Source organism: Vanellus vanellus (genome assembly GCF_965231255.1).
Source record: "Vanellus vanellus genome assembly, chromosome: 2".
In the NCBI taxonomy this organism is placed as follows: Eukaryota; Metazoa; Chordata; class Aves; order Charadriiformes; family Charadriidae; genus Vanellus; species Vanellus vanellus.
Window position 1 is genome coordinate 128,851,508 of NC_138906.1, and position 26,363 is coordinate 128,877,870.

The following is a 26,363-nucleotide window of genomic DNA, read 5'->3' on the forward strand; positions in this document are numbered from 1 at the left end:
GCTCACTACCTACACTGTTGCAGTGTTTTGAAAGAGTAGGTCTGGGATACTTTGGACAAGATATGCTTAACTTTTTGTACCTTCAGCTTAACATGTGGAATAGCAGTCCAGCTGTTTTACAAAACATGCTAATGGCAGTTGCAATTTCATTTTAAAACTGTTTGCAGCTTGCTCAGTGTACAGTTCTGGTTGCCGTGGAGTTAACTTCTGTCATTGCAGCTGGTATGGTGCTGTCTCTGATACTTGTGACTAAAACAGTGTTGATGATAACACCAATATTTTTGCAATTACTGAGCTGCACTTGCACTATGTCAAAGCCTTTTCTGCTTCTGACCCTGTCCTCTGCCCCCAGGAGTAGGCTGGGGGTGGCTGAGAGACTGAGGAGGGACACAGCTGGGACTGCTGACCCAAAGTGACCAAAGAAAAACTTGACATCATGCTCAGCAATAATTTGGGGGAAGTCTTTCCAAAGTAACTGTTGCTTGGAGACTGCTGCTGGTGGGAGGTGGTGAGTTACTGCCTTTGCATAGGTTTTTAAATGAAGAGGAAGGGGGAGGAAAAAAAGTTATCTTTTATCTCAACCCTAAATTTTCCTAGCTTTTGCCCTTTGATTCTCTTATGGGTCCTGCTGTGGACCAGTGAGTGAGAAACTCAGTGGGGGCTCAGCTGCTGGCTGGGGTCAACCCACCAGACTGGGTCATAGGTATGTTCAACAGACTTTAAGAAGTTAAGTGATCTGAAGTTAAATACCAGTTTTGGTGAGTGATTTTCTTTCTTAATGCTCTCTTTCAGGTTTCAGCTGTGCAATCTAGGATTACTGAACTTCAGAGTACTGTTAAGGTACCAGTATAAGCTCAGCTGTGCCTGGCAAGAGTCTGTCTTGTGGCTTCCTGTTTCTCAAATGAATTTTTCAGTTATGGTAACTGAGGGAAAACCATTACACTCCTTCAGGCTGTAGTGGTGATCAAATTCCTCCTGGGAGCCATTGTAATTGGATTGTTTGGTTACTAAATGATATGTCTCTGGAACCACTGTGGCAAGCACTTACTGGCAGTAATTGCTGACTGCATATAGCCTTAGTATGAATCAGCCTTATGGGCACAGGACTTGTGGCCTGTAGCAGTTCAGTTCCTTGGCAAGCTACTTTGCTTAGTTACATAATCCCTGGAGCCCAAACCAATGTATTACTGAAATGCTGATCTCTGTATCTGAACAGTTTTTTTCCTCAGGAGCAGATGATTCACCAGGGGCCCGTTCTATACCTATTCAAGCTTTAAGCAAACTTATTACCATATTACAGCTTGACCAGTGGGGTTTGACCATCCAAACTTTTTGTTACCAGACAGCTGTAACTTCCACTGGATCTCCCCTGTAATAATACAAAGGTAGTACTTCAGTACAAGTACTTAAGTGTTTTCCTTCCAGCTGTAGCATGTAGCAACCAAAAGGGAGACAAGTAATCAAAAAACCTCCTTGCATTGAAGAGTAAGCTATGCTTAAATGTAAGAACACAGATAAACTGAGTTCAGCTGCAAGGAAATATTGGTCTGGATGTAATTTGCTTGCACACAGCTGATGAGTGATTACAAAGAAAACCCAACATGCTGATGATATAACTTAGTAACAGGGTTAATTTGACACAAGTCCCCCTAGCCCCTGAGGCTGCTTCGAGCAATGAAACAGCTGCCTGAGGTCTCTATTTTGTGAGCACATTCTATAGCAGACAGCAAACCTCAGATATACTTGAGAGCTATGCACTGTATGTATCCATATTTAACCAAAAGTAAGTTAAAAGGATGCTTTCTCTCTGAGGTAGCTTAAATCAAAATCCAGGGGTCACAAACTTCAGGGTCGCTTTCCTCTGGTTTAGATCAGTAGAAGGCCCCCTGGTGACACAGGAGTACAGATGTGCCCAAAATTGGGGTAAAACAGCATCAAGAAACCAGGTATGAAGTGTGTAGTTTACTATTGCTCAGGTAGTTCCTTTGTGATTTTCAAGCACACTGGAATATAACTTGAGTGGCAGAATTGCACATTAGCAGGAACAGAATACAAAAAGAGGATGTGCTAAAATGTAAAACGAGTTACAGTGTGACTTTTAAACTCAGGCTGGTACAGTAATGTAGAAAACCTAAACCTTGTGGGCCACAGACAAAGTACAATAGCATGGAGGTAAACAAGCAACAACACCACATAAAAAGCCTTTAACACAATCCAGAAATCACCTAGGGCATTTCCAAGCAAGTAGAGAATGTGATTTTGGGGAAATAAATGTAATGAGAGTTGAAGGAACAGGGCCCACACCAAACATTCTGCTGCAAGATTAAGACTGGTAACAGCAGGCATGCAAGATATGGCTTAAGCTATTGCCACTTGTACCTTCACCACATACTCATTGATTACATAAAAATTCAGTTATTGGCTAAGCCAGGTGAGTAATGCAGCTGAAATACCAGTTTGCTTTAACATTAAGCCATTACCTTATTGAAAAATAAAGTCCAGCATAATAAAAAAATAAGGGAATGAAAGACCAGCCCCTACCTGTAAAACAACTGTAAAGCCCCTAAAAACACAACTGTGCCCTGAAACAGGTTTTGGACATGCTGACAGGGCATCTTTATACCAGCCATAGAGAATACCATCAGAGAAAAAAATACTGATCTTGGGGTACACTGGGGCAACGTCATAACTGCATTTGCTCATTGCTGTAATAAGCCATTTAAAGACTACTTCATGTCATTTGTTAAACTTTTTACAGCTCCTTGCAGGAAATCATATCCTTAAGTCCTACAGAGAAAGTAAACCTAGTGCAACACTGCTTTGTCACTGGGTTAAACCAACAAGGGATTGGATAAACCCAGCAGCTGTAGCTCTGTTTAAAAGCTGTATTTAAATTCCATCTCAAAAATGATTTGAGTTGAAAGAGGCTGAGAACACCAAACAAAACATGAAGACGCTGGAGATTATTAAGATAAGGATAGTAATAGAAATGAAAGGCAGTAGTAAGAGCGTAAGACTAACTTCAGGCACACTATTAAGGGAAAATTTATATCAATACATTTAATGGATGTGTAACTCTTCTCTGTTAGGGGATTGTTTTGTGTTTCGCATTAGTGCTGTTTTTCAATAGGAAAAAGCAATACAGAATATGTTCTTATTCGTCTTAATGCCTTTGCAAATAGCCATGTTTGCAGACTAGATAGCAGACTAGTGTTCAAAGTATGCATCTTCACTAGGAAGAAGGGCTGACTACACAAGAGGTACATACATTATGTCACAAGACATGGCGCTAAGCTGCAAGCATCCTTAAAGACATCTTAAGAATGCAAATGCTGCTCTGAAACCAGTTCAAACAGCAAGCTATGATGTATTCTACATAGATCATACAATGACTGCAAGTTGAGAGTTCTTTAATTACAGAAAAATAGGTCTTTAATTTCATCTCAGATATTATTTTAGACAAGCATTTTTAGTATGATAGTCCATGAAAAACAAATGCATACAATATGGAAAGTAAGAGCTCTCAGTGAAATTACCATAATATAGAAAGTTGTAGTTGAACAAAGCTTCCTATCTGGTTGAACTTCCGCAGCCATCATTGCACACAGTTAAGTTCCTTTAAAAGGTTTCGTTTAAAATAAGAGTTCATTTAAATGTCTGGAGGGAAAGGCACCTAGTATTGCAGTTTCCAGAACATGATTTGTTTGTCTTCCCCTCCTGTAATAACACTGTTGCACTGTTCATTCATCCACATGGACATTACAGCACCTGGGAAAAGAAAAACCGGAACAGTTAAATCCAGATGTAAATAAAAGCAGTACTCAGGATGATGGATCTTTTTTAAAAGAGTTTGGGATCATCTGATTATTAGTTTGGATTACACCGACACCGCATATGCTAAGAAGAATTTTAGTAGGCTTCTAGGTGGCTGCTCTTACTCACTGTAATGACCTTAGGCTACATTGCCTCAACAGACTTTGGGTACTAAAGGGACAGCGTTAGTTACAGTGTAGAATGCACATGGCACCGCTGGCAAAAGGGGAGGAGGTTGCTGTCAAAAGTGAGATTTTCCACTCTGCCATCTGGACTTGTCATATTCACATCTTCTAGCACGGGCCTCAGCCTGCTTCTAAAGATTCCCCTAGCTGCAGAATGGTCTCTCTACAGGTCAAGTTCCAGAGTACAAGCTTATAGTAGGGAAGTTTGAAACAACTGTTCGTGAAGGCAGACTTAAAAAACAAACTAAATAAAACTGAGATAGTTTTTCTCCTTCATACATCCCGGTTGCTAATGTACTGCAGACTATGCAGATACATTTAAGCAGACTATAAATCCCCATCCAAAACAATTTTCTAGTGAACTTTACTGAATTTGTTGTTAGACTCACAGTCTGGACAGACTTTGACAAAGCATACAGTGCAGTCTATACTACACTTTATTAGGGCTATAAGGTAGAAAAAGGTTGAGTTTTGTAATGTTGTGTGAATTAGAAAAATCCCAAGTAATTTATCTTTGCTCAGGCTTGTAAACAGCAGTATTCCTCCATTGTTATTAAATTTCCTAGCAGGCTTACGGGGACGTACTTTAAGTTCTTATGTGGATGTACTTTTAGTTCTGGTGTTCTAGATAACACTAACAGTAAGATAACACTGGCTGAGCAGATGACTCAAACTTTTCAATACTAACAGAGCTGGAAAATAGGAATCTTCCATTCAATTTGAGAATAGGAATAGCTCAGGCGTACCTGTATGTCCTTTGATTCTTTCAATAATTTTTCCTCCAAGAAGGTCCCAAATCAGTAATTCACCAGATTGACTTCCCGATAAGATGGTGTTTCCATCCCATTTGAAGCATCTGCAAGTACATTTCCAAACTAAGTCAAAAAGAATTGAAAATTGAGGTACAAAACTAAAGGAAAGTCTACCCTTTAACAGTCTTTCTGGAAAGGTTATTCCCAAATTATTTTAAAGGGTTGAGACTCAGACTTGCTTCTCTGACTGCCCTAGACCCAGCCAGACCTTCCCCTGGCAGATGGATGAAATATATTCACATAACAGAAGAGGACCCAGTCAGCTGTACATGGATATGGTACCCAAGTCCTCTCATGAGCTACCACTTTCACTTCATGTTCCTGAAACAGTCACCTGAAGTGCAGAAGAGGACTTTCAGGGAAATAACTGAATTAAAAAAATGTATACACATGCATATGCATAGTTATGTATACACACATACAAAACACTAACAAGTGTACTCCATGCATGGCTGCTATATTTTTACTCCAGTAACTAAGTAAGCATTCCACCTGTTTACCTGATAAACCACAGAGAACTGTATGCATTTTGGTTTGTGAAAAAAAGTGATCGCTCCTTAATTATAATAGCCAATCTTTTCTTAGATTATTGAAACAAAAAGGAAGCATTGCAAAAAAAAAAAAAAAAAAGTAATAGTCAAGATTGTTGACAGATATGATTCAAGTAAGAGAACTGTCTACTTGTTAGAAATGTCAGTAGCTCAGCTGCTGGAAGAGCTGCTTAGTTACAGATCTCATCATCTTTTATGGTAGTTAAAGTTGCTGAAAAAAATGTGAGTTATTTACTTAGATACTTGTTTGGTTTTGTCCCCGTTTGGAAAGCTTGATCATAATGCATACAACATGCTAGAACATCAGCCTTTGCACTTTAAAAAAGTAGTTCCATAAAACAAAGTTGCCGGTATTACTGCCCTTTCTATTCTGCTACCACCAACCATCAAGCATTTCCACAGTTAACTCAGCTGGCTACACAGCTTCATAATCTATATGGTCTCAGAATTACCTCTGTGGCTCACCAGCGGTTACAGAAGATATAAGCATTCCAGTTTGTACATCTATTACTTTAAAACAACAGTCCTCTCCTGTGCTGAGTAGATGTCTGCTGTCTGTAAAAAAAGAAAAAAAGCAAACAAAAGAAACAACAAAAAAGTATGTTTAGACATTCAGTTCTAGTTACCAAAACAGTCTGCCATACAGCATGTTAGACTGCCTGACCTACTTATTTATAGATCAGGTACTGTAAATTAAGTCTCCAAGCAAGCAACGATAAACAAAATTGGTTTACAGTCGAGTATGGCCTTGTATACAATTAATAAATTCTTTATAATTGAGACGTGTCAGTCCAAAACACTTCACCATCCCCCTTTAAGTTAGTAATTCCAATAACAAGGGTATATGACATGAAATCACAAATAAGATTCCCTTTGAAGCTTCCAACAGTGCATATTAAAAACTGAAATCCAACGTACCGGGACTAAAGGCAGCATCAAACACAGTCCCAGAATGACATGGCAACTGGTGCAACACTGTTGCTGTAGTAACATCCCACACACTAATGGTGCCCTCTTTGGTTCCAGATGCTAATATAGTATTTGCAGCATTAAGGTCGATTGCATTTACCTAGGAAGTTAAGCATCCCATGATTTTCCTATCCTTTCACATAAGCTATCTCAAGACAGGTTTTCAACATACACAAAGCAAGTCTATTATCCGTAAGAAGATATCATTTTACAAAAAAAATTTACACGTAATTCTGCCACATTCTTATTTAAGTACAATTATTAAAAATCCTGCCTATAAAAATCATCCCTGTGATGATATTTTAAAATGCTGTTTCTTTGCATAATCAGAAATGGAAAACGACATTTCAGACTACTTTTAGTACCCATACTGTCCACCTAAATGCAAGACTTTATCCTTAAGGGTAAAAATCTTCTTTACTTTTAAAGTACTTCCTAGTCATCAGTTGTTTCTAATTCTCTTGGGTACAGTTCTTAAACATTATCAGAACTGTTTCAGTAAATGTCTACGTTGTGACCTGTAAAAAAAACTATTAAGAAGGTTTAACACACAGTAATTCTAAATAGCCTACTCGAGTGACACATTAGAGGCTATAAATAAGAGTGTGCAGTTACACATTTATGATTTAGTGTACACAATGCGTTTATATTTTTACAGTGAAATTCAGTAATATATTTTATTGCATGGTAAACAACTTGGACAAATTCTTTTTCATTTGCTTGCCTTTGGCAAAGGTACATTAAGAAGCAGCTGTAACCATGAAAATACTTAAAAAAACGTTAGTCTGTTTTCAAAACCAAAAAGGCTAACAAAAAAACCCCAAGTCCTCCCCAGTACTTTATGCATACAAACTGAGCAAGAGAAGTTAAGAAACCTCTGTTCATACTGTTGCTTCAGTCCCCAGGAGTGGACCTTTCAACTGGGGAAGCAGGTGACACTGGTGCAGGACACATCTCAGACAAACAAACAAAAGTGAAACAAACCCCACCTACACACACACTTCCCAAAACAACACACCCCCTCAGCCCCCTAACCCAATCCTTGTGCTTTACTACTAGATATTGACTTTGATTTTAATGAGCAATTAATCTTCATATTCTGAGATACCTTATCCCTATCCACATACTTACACTAACATCATGTTCCAACTCTGCAAGCAGTTCAAAGTGGTGTTTTTTATTGCTCAAGGTCTCTCCAGGAACACAGTGCCACACCTGCAACACAGATATTTAAGTTTGCTCAAGGAAGCATTAGTATAACTCTGGATGAGTTTCTTCAGTAGTGAATTCTCACATTACAAGAAGGGCTGCTTCTGTTACCTGTGGGCCTGGCCTTGCCTTGCCTACGTGGCAGAACACAGCGACAACAAATGGCACCTGAACTCGTTTACCCCAAGCCGACCCATATATTAAACATGGTGACGCTGATTCCAGACAGGTTACAGAAGCCTACCTAAGTACAGGTGTATCACAGCCATACACAGATGGCTTTGGGAAATTCTCTTCTGTCTCTAACTTCCAAATTATCTTTCCACCTAACTGTAGGCATGCTCTTTAGATTAGCAAGTCCCTGATCCTGAATAATAGTTTTGTAGCTTATGTTAAACTTAAGTATTTTAGAAACCTATTCCACTCAGCAAACAGAATCACCAGTCAAGGTCGCAAAACATTCCAGTTCCTCCAAACAGTTTGCCTCCAAACCCCTCACATTTACAGTAAGTTAGAATGAATGAAATTTCTTAAAGTAACACTTCAGCTTTGAAACAGAGTTGAGATAAAGCTAAATGAAGAAGATATTCTAGAAATACATCCACTCCAAAGCATTTGGCTGGCTGAATATTAAAAAAAGTGCTATCTATAAACAGTTATTGAAGTACAACAAACCCATATACAAACCTTCACAGTGGAATCCCAAGATGCAGAATATAAACGTCCATCACGCCAACAGATCTTACTGACTGCATCGTCATGTCCCATTAAGGTGTCTTGCTGTCTTCCAAATGCAATTGAATAAAAATATCTAACAGGAAGAGGTTATAAAAGAACAGCGCCTTCAGAAAACTTAAATGTTTTTTTCTAAATAGAGGAAAGTAACTTCTACAGTTTTTAACAGAAATCGACTGAAAAAAGAAGCAGAAATATAGACGCTGCATTTTAACAATTAATTTCTATATCATTATCTAAAACCATAAACATAATGACAAAAGGCACTCAGTGTAATTCAGTAAAGTTAATAGGAAGTAAATACACACATATGATTGTCCCATGAAGAACTTATGACAGTGGTATCTCCTGGTAAGATTAGACAAGATGACAAAGCCTGTAGTAAAAAAAAAAAAGTAATCTTAAATTTCTTACCCCAAATCAAATAGAGGTACATTAACATGCTTTTGGAGAACAAGAAGCATTTTAATCTTCTAACACACAACATATAGGTGTTATATGAACACTAATCAAGAAAAACTTCATTAGTTTGGACACTGAACAGCAAGAATAGTTAATGTCTCGTAATTATAAAGGTAGCACTCAAGTTCAGAAACACATGCAAAACTGATGGATCTGCTTTTTTCAAAATGCTGGTATTTCAAGGACATGGTATGCAATTCCTTGTTCAGGAGAAACTGGGTCATCTCTTCATCTTGTAAGCTACTGTCAATTCCCGATGCAAACAGCTATCAGAAACTAAAAATCAAGGTTTCCTTTGATGTTTGTTCTCCATGACAGCTACTTATCAGCCCAGCTTCAAACAGCAAACGTACCTATCCAATTCCTACTATTCTCGGCAAGAAACATTCATTACAGACAGCTGCTCAGTTACATTACCATCACTGAAAGCAGCAAGGAAAAAAAAAAATTAAAGAAAAAAAAAATCAGCACAGTACTTTCACTGGTCATGTTTTAGATCTGTTCTAAAAATCAGTAAGCTGATGAACTGTAAAAAAGACTACTGCTTCTAGCATTGCTGCAACACATCAGCACTAAAACTACAGAGAGAATAATAATAATAATAATAAAAAAAAAGTAGACAAGGCCTGCTCATGAAAAACTGACTTTTGGCCTAGGAGTCAGCAAAGAGCTCCCTTTTTACAGTGCCAAGAAGCAACATTCCTAGGTTTGCCTTGGCTAAAGCATTAGGAATTGCTGTATCCGGATTCACCTTCTAGCATGTGCCATGGCAGGCCCTAATCCTGCAACTTACGTTAAAACATGCTATAGCTTCTCTCTGGGCAACCCATTTGCCTTTTTTATTCCCACAAGAGACTAGGCTTCAGAGAAGGCTGATATACCCTAGTGTCTTCCCTCAATAAAGGGCTCTGAACATGACAATTGGGAGTGAATCTCTATGACCCAGATCTGTCCACAGTGCTCAAACACAGAAAATCAAATATAGAATCTCCTTCCAAGTTCCGTTTTAGAAGCAGGGGAAAAATGTTGTTCAGAGGTTGCTGAGATCATTGCTCATTGCGGAAGGATGGCTCAAATTCACCCAGCATAGATTCTACTCCCTGTGCTTGGTTCTCCTCTGCCGGCTGACTCACAGCCTTCAAACACTTGGGAGCAGTAAGGCAATGCTGGATGTGAGCACATGGAGGGAATTTAAGCTTTGCAATTATGGTCCCAAGGGCAGTTCAAGGTTGTTCAGGAAGACTCCTCTGCTCATGCCAGACTATCTTTATCACAAGCCCTTCCCTGGATAGTAGGGCAACTCGAAACAAAGCTAGCACAAAAGTAAAGTGCAACCATTTAATGCTCCGTTCCCACGTTCGCAGAACATGCTCTGCCTCCCTGGAGGTCTGACAGTGTCTCACTTCACTCCACTAAATTATTCACACACAATACAATTGAGTAGGCAGGGGAAGAAAAGAGGCATTGATGTATGGTAAGAACCATTTCTCCAATTAGCTTTCAGAAGATTCCCTATGATCTCATTTTTATTTTGACAGCAACTTACCATGTTTGAAAAGGACACGCTTCTCTGGATTGTTTTTGATTCTTTGGAAAACATCTTCAAAGTTGAATCTGAGGGTAATAGACAAAATAGAAGATAAAAGGACTGTTTTATATTATAGAACCTAGTAATTTTGCTACTGTTTGAATATTCAAATATCTTACTATGAAAAGCAGGTATAGGTTTCTCATAGTCTTTGAGAAACTCCTTAAAAAGCTTGTGACTTGAGCCTGGAACCAGCCAGTTTTGCACCAGTTACAGATCGACTCCCCCATGCCCATCAAACTCTAAGAGAACTCTGGTATCTAAAGCAAGAAGTTACCACCTTCCCAAGCCTAGGTATATATAATATTTAAATCCTTGAGTCAAAGTGATCTAAAACTTAACAAATTCACGGACTTAAGCTATTTTGTTACAGGAAATATAAATTTAAGTTAATTTCTGTAATATCTGACTTTCAAAGGTGACAATCCAAAAGTCAAGCAGAAGTAGCCTTCACATACAAAATCTGAAAGTCCCTCAAACAGCAAGAAGGAATTGAGCATGAAGTGAAAACAAGTCTTGCATTTAGCAGGAGATTACGGCTGCTCCTTTCATGACTGTAAAAAAATACAGAACTCACTGATTCCAGAAATATCCCATTTAATGTTGTCTTCATTTTGTTCTCAGTGAAGATATTCATGGGGCTAAATCTTAACTACATTTCGGAGTTTCATGCCATTTTGTTCATAAAATATTAACCTGCATTTACACTGCAGGTTCTAGTAAATACCTCTGCAGTTATACTTACCCTGGGATGTAGTGAAAACAGAAGACCCATTGCAAGTGACTGCTATTCCAGTAATTGCCCTGTTTAATACAAGTAAGCTTATAGGTGATTTCATAGGCTTTGAAACTTAACCACCATACTGTAAATTGACTACAGTTGAAATTTATTATTTGATCTCTGTAAGAGCTAAGACATTCAAGGAGATTAAAAGCACTACAGTGGTGTGATATAGGCCTAGAGACAAAAATATAACTTGATATAATACGTGAAAGTCCAGTACAGGTTCCCCATATCGTTCTGCAAAAACTTTGTCCTCATCACAAAGGACGTGACCATGTGAGAGGATAAATAAATAACTTCACATTCAGTATTTCCACTTTAGGATTAGCTACAAAAGAGTCAGGAACCTGCCTACAGGCAGATACTGAATACTTCAAGTGTCAGGAATCAGAACTTGCATGTCTTTTCTCCTCAAATTTGATACTGGCAAAGCCACAGTCTAGAAATTTAGACATATAGTTTACGTCAGGGAGCAAGTCATTAGGAAGCACTGAGAATTCTGCACAGACAAAATTCTGTTACACAGACCTGTTTATTTTTTTTTTCCCTCAGCAGTCTCCAGAAAAAAAAAAAAAAAAAAAAAGAATCAAAAGCTGAAAATCAGGTCTGTTTTCAGAATCAGGACTTCACTAACCCTAACAATCTGGTAACACAAGCCCTTTCTCACTAGAAATATTGCCTTGTTTTCTGGACAAGAGAATGTTTCTTTTCTAGGTTAGGTTACAGTCACCAAGAAAGTAGCTGCACTCAAGGTAGTAAGAAATCCTCATACTAGTCCAGCCATTAGGACAAGAGATGGGGCCAAAGGAAAATCTGTTCTTTAAAATATAGTTGCTGTTGTTCATTGTTAGGTATTTTCAAAGTTCACCTGAAATGCCCCTGCTGACTCATGGCTCCCTAGGAATCCATTAGAACAGTAGTTTGGTACCTGGATTAACTGAAAACCTATAGCTGGAGACTTGGCAAACTGCTTATACATCAGCAGCTTGAGGCGTACAGTAGTTGAACTTAGTGGTTTAACCTTTCAAATCAAACAAGATGAAGCAGCTAGGTCTTCCTGATGTTATAAATAAATAAATAAATGGAAGTCTTTATCTGGCTGCTGCTATCACTGTTTTAGAGAAGGTAATCAATATCTGCTTCGGGTACTAAAATGATAATGAATTTAATTAGCTCTAGGTCTGTATAAGGAACAGGAAAAAAAAATAAAAAAATCAAACTGACAAATACATTTTCCGGATTGATAACCCATCATAAACTCATCTTGCGTAATCAAATCAATGAGCCTTCTCAAAAAAAAAAACAATATTTACCTTAAACCGTAACCCATCATTCAGACTGACGCGCAAATACCTCTCCCCCCTCCCCCCCAATTAATTGGAACAACTTTGACTGTAAGAAGAGGAGAATACTACCTACTCTTTGTGAATTTTATATCGCTCATCTAATTTTAGTTTGGCAATATTGTTCCAAGCAAGTGTTATACTTTCTTCTGTCAAATCTTCAAATGATTCTTCATTTGGAGAAACTGCAATAAAACGCCACAATAAAGTTTCATCACAAACAGGAAATAAAAAGACAGATTTCAAATAACTAGGTAGCTGAGGTTGCACACATAAATATGAAAGTATGGAAATTGTGCAGAGCTCCAGGATTAAGAATGTTTGGCTAATGCAGAGAGCAACATGATCACTAACTTTTTTTTTTCCAAATCTCCTCCTGAATGCATAGGCTTACAGAGTCAAAAATGTTTTTTTCTTCCCAAAACCAGGGCTTTTAAACTGGAGACCTGACAGAATACATTTCCAAAATGAAAAAAAAAAAAGCCACACAAAACCAAAACAACAAAAACCCAAAAACTTTTCTGCAGAGATGTTTTGGTGTTCCATGGTGATGTCAAGAGCTTTCCAAATGGAAACGTACCAGGAAAGCCATCTACTGCTACAGTACAGCATGTGATTTTATTATGTCACAACCTCATTTCACTGCTCTGTTGAAAAAGTTAAGTGATTAAAAAAAGCAACAAAATCGAGAAAATTAGATGTCAATTGCTGTAAAAAATCCTAACCCAACAGGAAATGTTGATCTGCGAGTTAATGACTTAGGCAGCATATCACCATATCCATTTAGCACATACGAACATTATTAACTTTCAAAGCCATTCTTGCCATTTGGATGCTACAGGTTGCCATGCTAAGTAGCACTCCTCTTCTCTGCTTAAAAATGAAAGCCACCAAAAGGTAAGTGAATTGAAGACAACCAACTAAGAAAAACCTTTCTATTTGATACTGGTCCAATTTATAGTAGACCACTATACATATGATGAGGACCATAGCATCTGAGTTTCAGAAAAATGGTTTAAGTTCCTCACTGAACAGAAGCCTCTGATGGCACTATGTAGCCTTTCCTTGAAGAAAGTTATTCAATCAACGTTGTCCCAACAGTATATAGGGAAAACAAAGTAATTTCTTGACAGATTTTCATTCAAGTCATGGGAAAGGCAAAAAATTCAGATGCTTAATTTAAGTTCTCAGGGTTTATTTAGATGAAGCCAATTGACCACCCCAAAGACATCCCTGTTCAAAAACCAAGCAAATCTTTATATTACTTAGAATGCCTGCAGATATGGCTATTGAAGCTGCTGTCATATCAGCTTGATTTTGAAGTGTCATGAAAGGCCAGGGATGATAGACCTCCCACAGCTTCAAAAACAGAGATTGAACAGTCCCAGATGAGACCACTGGAACAGAAGGCAAAAATGCAAGACAACACCTGTATTTTCAAATTTGAAAACTGGTCTTTCCAGTTTTTCTTTTACAGTTAGTTCATGGATTTATTCTGAGTCGGCTTACAGGGTAAGTGGCCAAGAGACTTGTATAATGAGATCCTGTGGGAAAAAGATACAGAACTTCTCAAAATTACAAATCTGTTACATCCTCAGCTTATCTGTTACGCGTTTACCTGGAGACTCAGTTATGGAAACACTGTGACTAGATGTTCGAGACAAGCTTTTCAACTTCGGTATTATCCTTCGGGGATGAGGAATTGTAAACAACTGTTTTGGCGTCTGTCCAAACTCCAAGATTTGTGTCAGCAGAGCTACTTTTTCATTGGGGTCCATAATACTTTACAAAAACAAGATATTTAATTTAGCCAAGTAGGTCAGTACTTTCTTCTTTTCCTCCCCTCCCCTGAAAGCATGGGCCTGCACGTGCAGTTACTGCAGCACTATAGGCCATCACGAATTCTTACAGAACTCATTTACCACAGGTGTGACAGTCATCTGGCAGCTTCATAATTTTGTTTATGTATGATGACAGTATGCTCGTCAATTAAAAAAATAAAACAATTTCACAAAAGCCAGACTGAAGAAATGTTCAAGTAATAATCTTTCCATGCATGCTAAAAATGACAACCTGATGCTGGTTCTCTGCATATTTAGGAGTATAAAATGGAAGAGCTACACCATTCACATACAGAGCATTTTTACAGCCAGCAGAGAACCTGAAGGCATACTGAGAAATTTAGCTAACTGCTTTAACAAATACATTCTGATTCTTGTTAATTACCTGTTTAAATCCACTCCTCCTTCGTAAGTTAAAGGGTGAAACACTGGAAAAAAGTAAGTGTGTTTATACAATGTAGATATACAAGGCTCATTGTCTTGCATACCTACTATAAAAAAATTGTATCTTTTACTCAACTTGGTTACATTTAAGCGACTCAGCTATTTCAGCAGGCTGCAGAGTTTGAGATCTTGTATTTTAATTCTGGGTTTCTTACTTGAAAAAAATTTTAGGATTTCTAAGAGACTCAGAAAATTTCAGAAGAAATCAGTCCTTTCATAAAGGAAAGATGACTTATTTAAGCTTCATTAAATACACCCCCCCAATGAAGAAAGAAAAAAAAAGCACAGTTGTATAATCAGGCACTACAGATATGCTGTTATTTACTATTCCTGTCTAAAGCTTTTTTTTTTTTGCTATGTCTGTCTATAAAGTGTATATTTACCATTGTGAGCTGCAACTGCTTCACTTCCTTTCTGCTTGTAGCCAAATATTATGTCAATCCATTCATGAAGATGTTCCGATACATACTGACTTTCTAAAGCCTCTTGGCTCTTCTGAAGAAAGTCATCAGGACCTGGCAAGAGAAGGGTTAATTAAAGCAGAAGATACCCCATTCAGTATTGGTATCCATCTCTGTTCCTCTTCCTTCTTGAAAAAGCAACCATACAAAAAAAAACCACCACCCTCCCACACCAAACCTCAAATTTTCTGTAAAAATTAAACTATTAATTATGTCAATGTTTTAAAGCAAAAATTCCTTCAGAAGAAAATTGAATGGGCATTTTTGAGAGAAGAACCACCATCCTAGGAACCTAGATAATCCTGAATTAATTCATAAAACAAGAAGTTTGATTATTATTACCTGATGCCCAAGGGGGAAGTTCTACATCTTCAACCATCTTTCCACCTTGCCTTTTTCCCAAGTCCAACTTCAAGCTGTTTACTAGAAAACTAGAATCATTTTCATAAAATTCTGGAATCAACTGGAAAGGAAAAAAAAAATAAAAGAGAATACAGTCAGTAAAACTGGAAGTTATCAAAGTTCATATGTCAAGCCATAAAGTCAGGTAGTAATTTTTCCAAGCTTTCTTCTCTGTCAGTGTAGAAGCACTGGAAACTTCCTCATATTATGCTTCCAACTACTTTCAGGCCTCTTGACTGCCTACAAGGCAATTAGATTGGCATAGCTATTTTAACATGTAATGTGTGACATAAGAATCCATAATATCTAAGAGTATCTTCAGAACACTAATTGCATTGCTACCTTCTCATTTGTAAGACATCAGATAAGAGTCAAGACAAAAACCTAGAATAAAACTAGAACGATGACAAAAGTTTCAGAGGTTAAGTCTATTACTTAAAGACCACCATAGCCAACCAACCTTGATTCCGTTACCATTAACTATAGACTTTTTTTTTATATCACTCCTTTATCAAAGAAACATTATTTAACAGCACTCACTGTTTGACAGTTAATCATTCTCAATGTATTCTATAAGTTATGGTTTCTATAAGGCTCAAAAAACCAAGATAAAACTTCTATAGTTTAACCTCTTCGGTTGTAGCATTGTAATACAGCTAAATCCTTATGATATTCCAGCAGATGATACATAAAATTGCATATTTTCAGCCCTAATCCACTCTGATAATTCCCACTTATTTCAGTAACATTCACAACACTTCCATTAAACTAAAAGCCAGTAAGCAGACACGGATAAACAATCATGGAATTAGAGAAGGAAGAAGCTAAAAACACTGAAGGATTCATAAAATGCAGTGAACAACCTTAAAAAAACCCACACACAACTAAAACTCACAAACAAAGAAACAAAAGCCCAACCAAACACACCCCACCCCCACCCCAAAACTCTCAAATCAACAGGAGACATCTGAGAACAGAAAGCTTAGCACAGATACCAAGGAGTTGAATCATCTTCCAGCCATTTACCTCTTTGAAATCTGTTGCACCATCCAAACAGTTTTTCCAGGTTTCTGCAAGACTATAACACACATATTAATCACACATTTGTTAAAAAAAAATATTTTTTTTAAGGCTTTGCACTCCCATGATACATATTTGAAAACAAAATCAACCTAGTTATAGACAAAATGTAAACAAACCTGTTGAACATTCTGTCAGCATGATCAAACTTTCCATTCTGCAGACAGAGCATGTATTCTGGAGCTAGGAAGAAAGAAAAACTCATCAGTTTACTCCAAATCTTGTCCACTTTGGAGGTAACTGTCTGCTCAGAGAGCATGCAAAAGCTGTCTTACCAACTCTAACAAGATAAAATAAAACATAACCCGGAGATGAATAATGGCTCCCATACATGAATTTAGGCTCTGGCATTTCCTGATAACGTGTCTGCAACACATGAAGAAAGAGAGGTCTGTTTAAAATCAGCACTCCTGCTTTCCTTCAATATTGAACAAATACACACTTTTTTTCCCTTTAAAAAGACACAGAGTAGTACCACCCTCATTATTTTTTTCCTAACAATAAAACAAATTAAGTTTAATAACCACACAGATTTAATCAGATCAGTAAATCAATAAGGCAAAGAAGTTGTTATAATTTATCATCCAGAACTATCAGGTTTTCAGGTTTTTTTTCCTCTTTCACTGTCACATGTGCAGTGACTCAACTTCAAAGGAGTGCAAACAAATACTTCCTTTTCATCTTTCACAGGCAATTTAATGAAAATATGGAAGAACATATTGACTTAATTCAACCTGGAAGATTCCCTTCTGACTGAAGCTCCTATGCATTTATCCCTAAAACTTATCATAATCTAAATAAAATGACTTTTACTGCAGAAAGTATAAGGCAGTTAACAGTTTGAGGAAACAGTCAGATCTTATGAAGAGAACTTTCTTACTGTTATTGAAAACATAATATTGATCATGTTCTTACCCTCCACAACCTTAGGGAGCTTTATGATTTTGAAATATTTAATCTTTTTTGCCTATACAATGCAGTTAGTCTAGCAATATTTTTTTTCTAATGTTTAAGAACTAATAAAGGTTCCAAAACATTAAATATGGTTGTGTTCTGCAAATGATTTTAGAACAAATAACTTATCACAGGAGACAATGATTTTATACAAAGAATTAAAAGCCAAGAAACAGAGGACTTTTAAGCCTGTAACTATGTGTTTGACTCCTTATGAAAGGTAAGCCTGACTACTTTGAGAAATGGAAAAAGTTTCTGCACTATTATCTGCATGTGGAAATTTCAAGTTGGTGCTCTGATCTCCGTGGATACTGATTTCCTTCTTTTGAAGTATTCTAAATGGAAGTACTTAAGATTTCTACTACTTTGTCTTGTTTAATTCATCCACCTATTTTACATTGTGCATTTAAATCCACTGGTCTTAGGAGTTTGTATTTCCATATATGTTTATAGCATCTCAGTGCCTGCCATACAAATGCAGTTACAATAGTTAAATGATTAGGGGATTTTATTTTAAAAGTGATGTAAAGCATTTAAAAGCATGTATGTATGAAATGGTAGTACGAGAGAGGAAACAGATCCAAATCACTTTAAATTATTACTGACAAAATGAGTACTGATTAAATCGAGCTGAAAATAATTGTGGTATGTTTATAGGTAAGTTTGCTTCTGATAAGGTTTATAGTTCTTTTCAGATAAATACATAGTTCCCAAAGCCTGCTTGACAAAACTCCTTTTATTGCAAATATGTACAAGGCCCACAATGCGCAGCAGATAAAAGCCAAGATATACATACCAATAATCTATCCAGCCTTTCCTTATTCAGGGCACCAATTGGTTTACTAAGGTCACGGAATGTTTCAGGCTTTGTCAGATCTAAAAAAACCCCATAGTTAAATGCATTGTTTCTACAGACAGGAATAGAGCCTAATCAGTATTTGAAAACAAACAAAAACCCCCAAAAAACAAACCAAACAAAAAAACAACACAGAACCCCTCCAGCAGTTTTCTCTGTTCCCTAACTACAAAAGAATTAAAGTCTTGCTGTAAATGGCTACTCATCTTCCAAGTAGGCTTAATCTCAAGGCTCTGGCTTAGGAACTAGTAGTTACATATTTGTGATAGCTACTGCAACTAGCGTCACCTAGTCAATATAGAACCTGCTACCTATGGCAGAAAAGCAGCGGGTATCTTCTTTCTATCCGTTAACTATGTTGTCATGCTACAGTTAAGCCCCATCAACCAATCAGATTGGAGTATCTGAGCCAGTGCTGATGAAAAACATGAGATTCCCCTACTCCACTCCTTGCAGAGGGACAGAATCCTGAAAAGGACAAGCTTCCAACACATATTGCACAAAGACCCTTGATTTAGGCACAAGCCTTGTTAGCCTCTTCCTCCCAACTTGCAATGCTAAGAACTGTAAAAGAACACCTGGATTCTATAAATTTCAATGCATCCAGCTTGTTTCACAAAAGGCCATTTTACTGGTTCTTTTGCATTTATTGGAATCACAGAGAGCATTTGAATGCTCAGGACCGCAGATTTTCAAAGTGACAAAGCAGATGCTTGGTACATACTCTGTATGCAATGAGTGAAATGTTTAACAGGAAAAGGTGAGGTATTCTGTTCTCTACACTCCAGAGTCAGGGTAAGTGCATAAGCAAACACTCAAGATTGCTAACGCCAGGTGCATTTTGATGTACCATGAACTTTACACAGTGTAAGCCTGCCCCTGAGGTATTTCCAGTTGGACATGATACGCTAACATGCCTTTTTGTATACACATACCTAATACTGAACTAGAGTAGTCTGCTATGATCCATGGAAACACAGGATACTGGGAGAGATCGTTGCAGCTCCTATCAGCCAAATTGTTGAGATGAAGAAGATACTGGTAGTTTGATATATGTCCTCTCTGCCATTGCAACATGTAACTTTCAGCTGTATGCTCCGTTACATGATTTTCTAAAAACAAAAAACATTAGGAGTTTTGAAGTTTGGAGTTCCACCCCCGAGTTACAGAGTGATTAACGTTATGCAAGGTACTATAAAATAATTAAGGGCAAAGTTGTTTAAAAAAGAACAACTCAGAATTAAGTGGTAACTTTATGTTCCAATAGCTACCATGCTTTGTAAGTTTTGCAGGATCTGTTCAAACGAGCCTAAATCGCATTCAACAAAAAAATCATGCAAAAGGAGTGATGAAACCAAACATGGAAACAATGGATGGGAAAGAACGTGAAGATTTATGGAGGTACAGAAAAATATTTGCAGACCATGAACAGCTCTCTTGGAAATCAGGCAACCTTTAAGATTTCAAATTTCTAGAAATAATTCTGCTACAGTCAAGAAAAAAATTAAATATATGTTCCTACTGGACAACTAAGGATACCCATTTGTATGTAAGTAGGATCCAGTTTCAGAACCACTGAAAGAGAGAGACCAGAGGAAGATAAAACTTGACCGCTGCTCAAGGAAGTAGGAACTCTACTCCTGGAGCTTCTGTTTGAAGCATTAGGCAGGGGCTCAACAAATTCAGAACTGCACTACACTCTACTCAATAGCTATAATATAAAGGGATGCTGCTGGACAATAAAATGACCTGGGAATATTGATTTCATTCTGTATCTCCATTTTAAAATGAAATTGAAGAGGCATCATCATTATCTTTACCTGTCCTGTGAGTGGTGGGTTTATTAAGAGAAATGAGGGGGTGGAGGAGTGGTTTTGCACAGAGGAGTGTTTTATTGTTTGGGGTTTTTTTTTGGTTGGTTGGGGTTTTTTTGTTTGTTTGTTTTGTGGTTTGTTTTTGTTTTTTTCCAATTGTTCCTTCCATTGATCCAGTTTACAGCACCTTGGCAATTACCTGAAATAGCAGAATTGAAGGACTGCAATCATGGCACAATGGCTAGAAACCATCCAGTCAGCCTCCTCGTGAAGCAATCCCAGTGAAACAACATCCTTGCCGTACAAAGCATTATATGGCACACTTCAGCACGCTTGTTTTACTGCGTCAGTGTTACAGGCTGCTCTTCCTTCTACTTAAGTCTTTAAATACCATCTACTACCATTTGCTACTGAAGGCTCCAATACAAAGCTAAAGAACTCTGATTTCTATGGAACATCAAATTAGTCAAATATTATCACTACAATTATTAACTAGAAGAAAAGGAATTCAGATTAGGATGTGGTATGCCTCTATTTTAGCTCAGCTTGGGCTGGAAAGATATATTCTACCCTCCCTTCACCTTAGTGCTTTAAATTCTACAAGTAAAAGGTGTTAGCACCTTCAAAGAGAGGATCTTCTGCTGTCAGAGACACCTACTGAGAGGCTACAAAAACCTTTAGAGAAAGGGCTCACCCTTTTTTTACTTCTAAGCTCCAGCAACATCATCATCTTCATCTGCACCTTGCAATTTCATCTTTGAATGTTATCCAGAAAACAAAGTCTGCAGCAGGGTAACAGCATGCATTTATTTCAGTAACAGAGAAAATAATGTCAGAATCTATTTCTTCTAAATCTAAAAGACTAAAATGATTCTCAGGGGAAGTGATCACTCCTTTTTGGCCTTCCATTTTGCTTTGTGAGGAGGGGAAAATGTCAACTGATATTCAGGCAAACTCATTAAAACAGAAGTAGAGCTCTGATACAAAAACAAAATAGTACAAAATTTATATAACCACTTTCAGTATTGGCAGTAAACACGAGTTTCTATGTTCCAGTTGTAGCAGCAGTACAGAAAAACTATTCGCTTTTTCTCCTTGTTTTTCAAGGACACACACTAGCTTCTGTTCATGATCTGCAAAAGATAAGTATCACCTTCCAGGAATTAATGCATACACAATTTAACTGTTTCAGAATGGTTACTTCCATCAACCACTGCTGAGATTGAGGAAAGTTCCGGTATTTGTGCGTGCACTGGAAATCCATCCATTACAGGAACCTTCTCAAAAGGATTTTTACTTGAACTTAACCAGCAGCCAAGAGGATCAACCCACAAGTCAGTCTATACTCCTTCAGCAAAACACAGTTTAGCTGAGTGGATCTTATGTACCCCTTGCTTTGAGGATAAAGTGTTTTGTGGGTTTTTTTGGTTGTTTCATTTGGTTTTGGGGTTTTTTTTGGGGGGTGGGGGGGAGGTGAAGGTTGTTTGGTTGTTTTTTTAAATGACGGTGCATATCAAGTTGCAAATCAAAAGAATTAGTTTCACCTTAATAATGCTAGCTCAACTTTCATACTCAGCTCTTCAAACACAAACAGAATACATGCAACTTCACAACATTCATTCTGAACTTTGCCTTAAATTTTTTTTATAGAAGTAAGCAAATACATCTGTTTATTCTTCTCTTTTTCCACAAATCAACAGAACAAAACCCAGACAAATTTCCCTTCACAAGGTACTATGGACTACATTAATAAATGAATACTGCAAACCTATATAAGTTGCAATAAGGAAATAGAGCTCATCTCGATCTTGACAGTTGTAGAATTTCAAGTAGATGTCAGAACATAGATCATTTTCTGTGCAAAATACTTCGAGTCCCTTAGAAGTTAAAGAAGGAAAGAAAGTGAACAAGAGCAATTACTGGCAAGTTGTAATATTCATGTTTTTTTAACAGAATATTCTAATGTCTAAAACTTAAGACTCTAAACTGGGTAGCAGTTTTGCCCACAAAGTCTAACAGTTTGATCTTTCCTATTTCCAATCATAAAAGCATTCAGTTTACACCCAACTGAGCAAGAACAGATTTATAGCTGTCTATAGATTGGCTCTGTCTGGATTGATTAAGCACAGATAACAATTTTTTGTCCTAAGTGAATGCAGTGAGGCAAAGAGTTAAATGGATATTTAATTTAAATGTGTTTTGAGACAAAAATTTTGTTCAGGACTGATATTTCAGTGCAAACACTGAAAGCATACAAGTGAGGTTCCACTGCAGCACTCTCATCATCCCTCAGTCATGTACAGCAGAACTCATCACTCCACATTAGTCTCAACCTGAACCAGTGATCAAGCTCCCTCCATGAATCAATCCAGAAAGAAAATACATCATGAGAGAGCAATTCATTCTATCCCAAGATAGGTGTTTGAAATAAATGGAATGAGTTGCTCCCTGGAGGTACTCCCTTCTCCCTTCCCCTACACTGACTGCTTATGAAAGAAATTTTTTATCCTTGACAGGGTTCACTCTTCCTGTTTTCATCTTTTTGACAACACAGGGAACTAAAACACTTTAAAACCAGACAGGATCTTTGAGTGCTGTTCACTACTTGATCCAGAGTTCTCAAAAACATGTAGCTTTTATCTAGTGATGCACATAGTTTCAGCTGGTCATTTTAAGAAACGATATATACAGCAAGACATTAAAAAAAAATATTTGAGCTTACCAGCGGCATAAGGCCATGTCTTCTTTTATAGATGCGACGCACATTCTGCAGTGTTATTTGTACTACTGGTTTCTGTGGGGGGCGAGGGAGGGGGAAGAAAAGATGGAGATATTCCAGAAGGTATATGTTCTTCTACATTTACCTCTCCAGTCAATCTGAAGTTTCTCTTGACTAGAGATACTATCAATAATAAAACAATGTCCATCCACGTCATTTTAGCAGTAGAACAGTGGTGCTAAGCAGTTATGTTAAAAAGAGGAAGCTTGTCTTTGCAGCAAAGCAGTTTAAGAATAAAGAATAGTGTACTATCACCCCAGTCTGCTGCCAGTTATGATAATCATGCAAGAGAGGAGCAGAACACAATAAATGTTACTAAAAATAAGGAAGCCAGTGGGCTGCTAGGCAAACTGTTGGTCAATGGTGCCACCCGGCGGACGGAAATTGAATAGCATTTTGTCATCAGCTGTTGAAACCCATTTTCATCGTCTGGAAATACTTTTAGTGTATTAGCAGGCTGCTAAGGCTATCGCTGCTATTTCTGTGACAAAGTTCCAAAGCAGTAATCCACCTGCGACATGCACCCAGTTTTCCTCTAGAGAAAGAAACAATCAGCATAATAGAAAACCTAGCTAAGATCTTCCAATATAAGCTAAATGTATATAAAGCACTCACTAGGTAGGAACAGCAAAGGACATTTTGTGCTTGGTCAGTAGGAGGTCAACTTCAAGCAAGTTAGCACAGAATAAAACCTCAGAAGTAGAGATACACTGAGCACAGAGCAGCACAGATCAAAAGAAAAAACTAAGGAGCTTCTGATTACTCAGCTGAAAATAGAGCCTTCTTGGAGATGTGCTCCATGTGCATTTAAGAGGAGCTAATACAGAAAATGAAAACTGTCCACTAGAGGGGCAGCACGCTCACTTCATATGCAAGACCATCTATGAGGCACTTACAGGATATCCATTAAGAGGCTGGAAGTACAAGTTAGCATCAGTAACACACACATGCCCTGGATTAGTCACCAGTGGTGTCACCATTTCTGCTTTACATTCCATATGCAGCGTTTCAGAAATGCTTTGAAATCTACAAGTGAAGAAAGGGAGTAAGTTCACCTCCAGTTCTTACTTAGGTAGAGCTACCCTTAAATTCTTTAGAAAGGTTTTAGGTTAGCTTATAACCGTGGGACATCAGAACGGGGACTTCACTAAGCCTATTTTAGACACGAAGAAAGTTACTTGTCGAGACTTCTACTTTAACAGGTACTCCAGAAAGGAAAGTTGCTACATTCTGCGCCAGTCTCAGAGCAGTAAGCCAGTTGACTTTTCTATATAGAGCTTTATTTGGCATATACTGATGCCCAATTTGCGACAAATTCACAGATAAATGGAATAGTTTGAAAAGAAAAAAGTAACATGTTCATCCTCACAACACAGAATTTCCCCTTCTCCATTCCTGATGGTTCAGAATACTAAGAAGGTAACTCTCTCAATTAGAGAGCTTATGCTGCCCCAAAGAAGCACCTATTAAGTACCGATGCAGTAGACTAATCAACCAACAAGCTGAAAATCATTTCTCATTAGAAAGTGATTAGAAAGATACCTGTTTTTATCAAATGAAGTTCTAGCCAAGCGCGATTGCAATATAGCAGTTATCTAATGTGGAGGGGGGAAAAAAAAGTTAATAAGGTATATGATTCAAATGCAATTAGAATTTTATTATTAAACAGTGATATCAGAAATAATCAGATACTTACCATGGCAGCTTGATCTCCCATCTTATCTAGACAAGAAGCCCTGTAAAGCTAAAGAACAATAAGCTTTAAGTGAAATAGCACAGAGATCTCCCACACAGCTCAGAAGTCAGTAGAAACTGGGGGAGCTTTAGCATTCATGGTGACAGAGTACTAAAAGAGCTATTATTATTTCTTTTTAAAGTAGGACATATTTGTTCATTGCTACTGTCAAATTATGACTTTGTCTATATACTACCACCCTGCATAGGAAAAGCTAATATTGGGTAGCTTTCAACAGCTGTCAGAACTAGATGCTGTGTTCACCTGCTACATTTTAAAAATAGATACTCCAAGAATTCCACCTTGAGCTCTCCATTAAATATCAAAAAAGATGCTGTGATGAAGTGTGTAGTGGTATCAATAACCACATACCTGATGCAGAGTTTGCACAACATCTCCTAGTTTCCCAGCAACATCCAGTTGGAATAAGTGTTCTGTTCTACCCTAAAACCAAAAGTACATTTACTACAAATGAGTTTAAAATAAAGCTCAGTGAAAAAAAAAGTTAAAACTGAAATCACAATACTCTAAAATGTGGTCAAAGTATGCTACCAAATGTTTCGGTATACCTTAAACATTCCAAAGGCAGATGCTAAATCTGATTTTTGTTTTCTTTACAAACATATCTTTCCTGTGGTAAGCTTTGTACAGTATTTAGTCCGTTATTTAATACAATGCAACATAACAACTTAGAAGTCAACAAATTAACATAGTGTAAACATAAATAAATGTAGAACTAGTACCTGCTCTGTCTATTTTAATATCAGGTAAACAAATGTAAATATAGAACTAGTAAATGACGTGTTACATTCGAACAGCTACTATATATCTGTTATATAAAGATATCAGCCCACCAAATCTTTAAAGACTATCCTATAAGTTCACAATCTCTTCTACACAAATAGTTTTTAGCTGAAACGATCCCAAATCCAACCACAACCCGTTTAGACTAGTCATTTATATAAACCTCATTAACGCATCACCCAGCATATGTAGCATACTCATTATTTCCTCTACAAAGTCTTCCTAGCTTTCTTAAGTGTCCTTTCATAGTACATATTTCTGGTTTTGACTTAACTATATTAAAAGCATGTGCATGGATCAACTGATATTAACTCTTACACATAACTCATATTTAGACATCCCTCGATGACCCCTGTAGTAGAAAACTATCAATATGCTTCTGTGGGGTTTTATAATTTCTCTGGCTAGATTTTAGGAAAAAAAAGTGATCAGTAAGAGCACATCAAGACATTGATCAGTGGATACAATTGGATTAACTTAAAATTGAAGGAGAGACAACATGGAAATCTAGGCGATCTTCAGTGTAATGTATGTGATCTGAGCTGAACTGACAGCAATCCAAGAGGAAAGCATGCTTCAGGAAGCAAATGGAGCTGGAGTAAAGGGAGACCAGAAATTCAGTAGCAATTTAGATAAAAGCCTTGTAATGTTTCACCCAGGGCACCATTTTCCTTCAACAGGGAAAGCATGGCTCTCAGAAATCCTAGTGGATGCTCTACAAGGATTGCTTACAGCCAACAAC

The 26,363-nt window shown here is 37.4% G+C and overlaps 1 protein-coding gene and 1 long non-coding RNA gene across 4 annotated transcripts in view; one reads left to right on the forward strand and one right to left on the reverse strand.

The window, feature by feature from the left end:
* The first annotated feature begins 384 nt into the window (after nucleotides 1-384).
* On the forward strand, nucleotides 385-17,458 carry LOC309686331. Its single transcript, XR_014270532.1, has 3 exons — nucleotides 385-508; nucleotides 793-840; nucleotides 17,370-17,458. It is a non-coding gene; the product is annotated as an uncharacterized lncRNA (long non-coding RNA).
* Nucleotides 3,215-26,363, reverse strand: part of NSMAF (neutral sphingomyelinase activation associated factor) — a 42,103-nt gene continuing 18,954 nt past the window's right edge. For 2 of the 3 annotated variants that reach the window (XM_082498968.1, XM_082498969.1), the window contains 25 exons: nucleotides 25,190-25,261; nucleotides 24,779-24,826; nucleotides 24,625-24,677; nucleotides 23,979-24,108; nucleotides 23,026-23,097; nucleotides 22,072-22,180; nucleotides 19,425-19,601; nucleotides 18,430-18,509; nucleotides 16,955-17,045; nucleotides 16,799-16,862; nucleotides 16,626-16,677; nucleotides 15,540-15,660; nucleotides 15,120-15,251; nucleotides 14,678-14,720; nucleotides 14,070-14,233; nucleotides 12,528-12,636; nucleotides 11,070-11,128; nucleotides 10,283-10,350; nucleotides 8,583-8,650; nucleotides 8,227-8,350; nucleotides 7,462-7,545; nucleotides 6,280-6,430; nucleotides 5,814-5,916; nucleotides 4,745-4,854; nucleotides 3,215-3,768 (listed from right to left, as the gene is read on the reverse strand). In XM_082498968.1, coding sequence (XP_082355094.1) covers nucleotides 3,674-3,768; nucleotides 4,745-4,854; nucleotides 5,814-5,916; nucleotides 6,280-6,430; nucleotides 7,462-7,545; nucleotides 8,227-8,350; nucleotides 8,583-8,650; nucleotides 10,283-10,350; nucleotides 11,070-11,128; nucleotides 12,528-12,636; nucleotides 14,070-14,233; nucleotides 14,678-14,720; nucleotides 15,120-15,251; nucleotides 15,540-15,660; nucleotides 16,626-16,677; nucleotides 16,799-16,862; nucleotides 16,955-17,045; nucleotides 18,430-18,509; nucleotides 19,425-19,601; nucleotides 22,072-22,180; nucleotides 23,026-23,097; nucleotides 23,979-24,108; nucleotides 24,625-24,677; nucleotides 24,779-24,826; nucleotides 25,190-25,261 — 2,379 coding nt within the window. In that variant the 3' untranslated portion in view covers nucleotides 3,215-3,673. Of the gene's footprint in view, nucleotides 3,769-4,744; nucleotides 4,855-5,813; nucleotides 5,917-6,279; nucleotides 6,431-7,461; nucleotides 7,546-8,226; nucleotides 8,351-8,582; nucleotides 8,651-10,282; nucleotides 10,351-11,069; nucleotides 11,129-12,523; nucleotides 12,637-14,069; nucleotides 14,234-14,677; nucleotides 14,721-15,119; nucleotides 15,252-15,539; nucleotides 15,661-16,625; nucleotides 16,678-16,798; nucleotides 16,863-16,954; nucleotides 17,046-18,429; nucleotides 18,510-19,424; nucleotides 19,602-22,071; nucleotides 22,181-23,025; nucleotides 23,098-23,978; nucleotides 24,109-24,624; nucleotides 24,678-24,778; nucleotides 24,827-25,189; nucleotides 25,262-26,363 lie in introns of those variants that run through there. The other variant, XM_082498970.1, reaches the window with a different exon arrangement.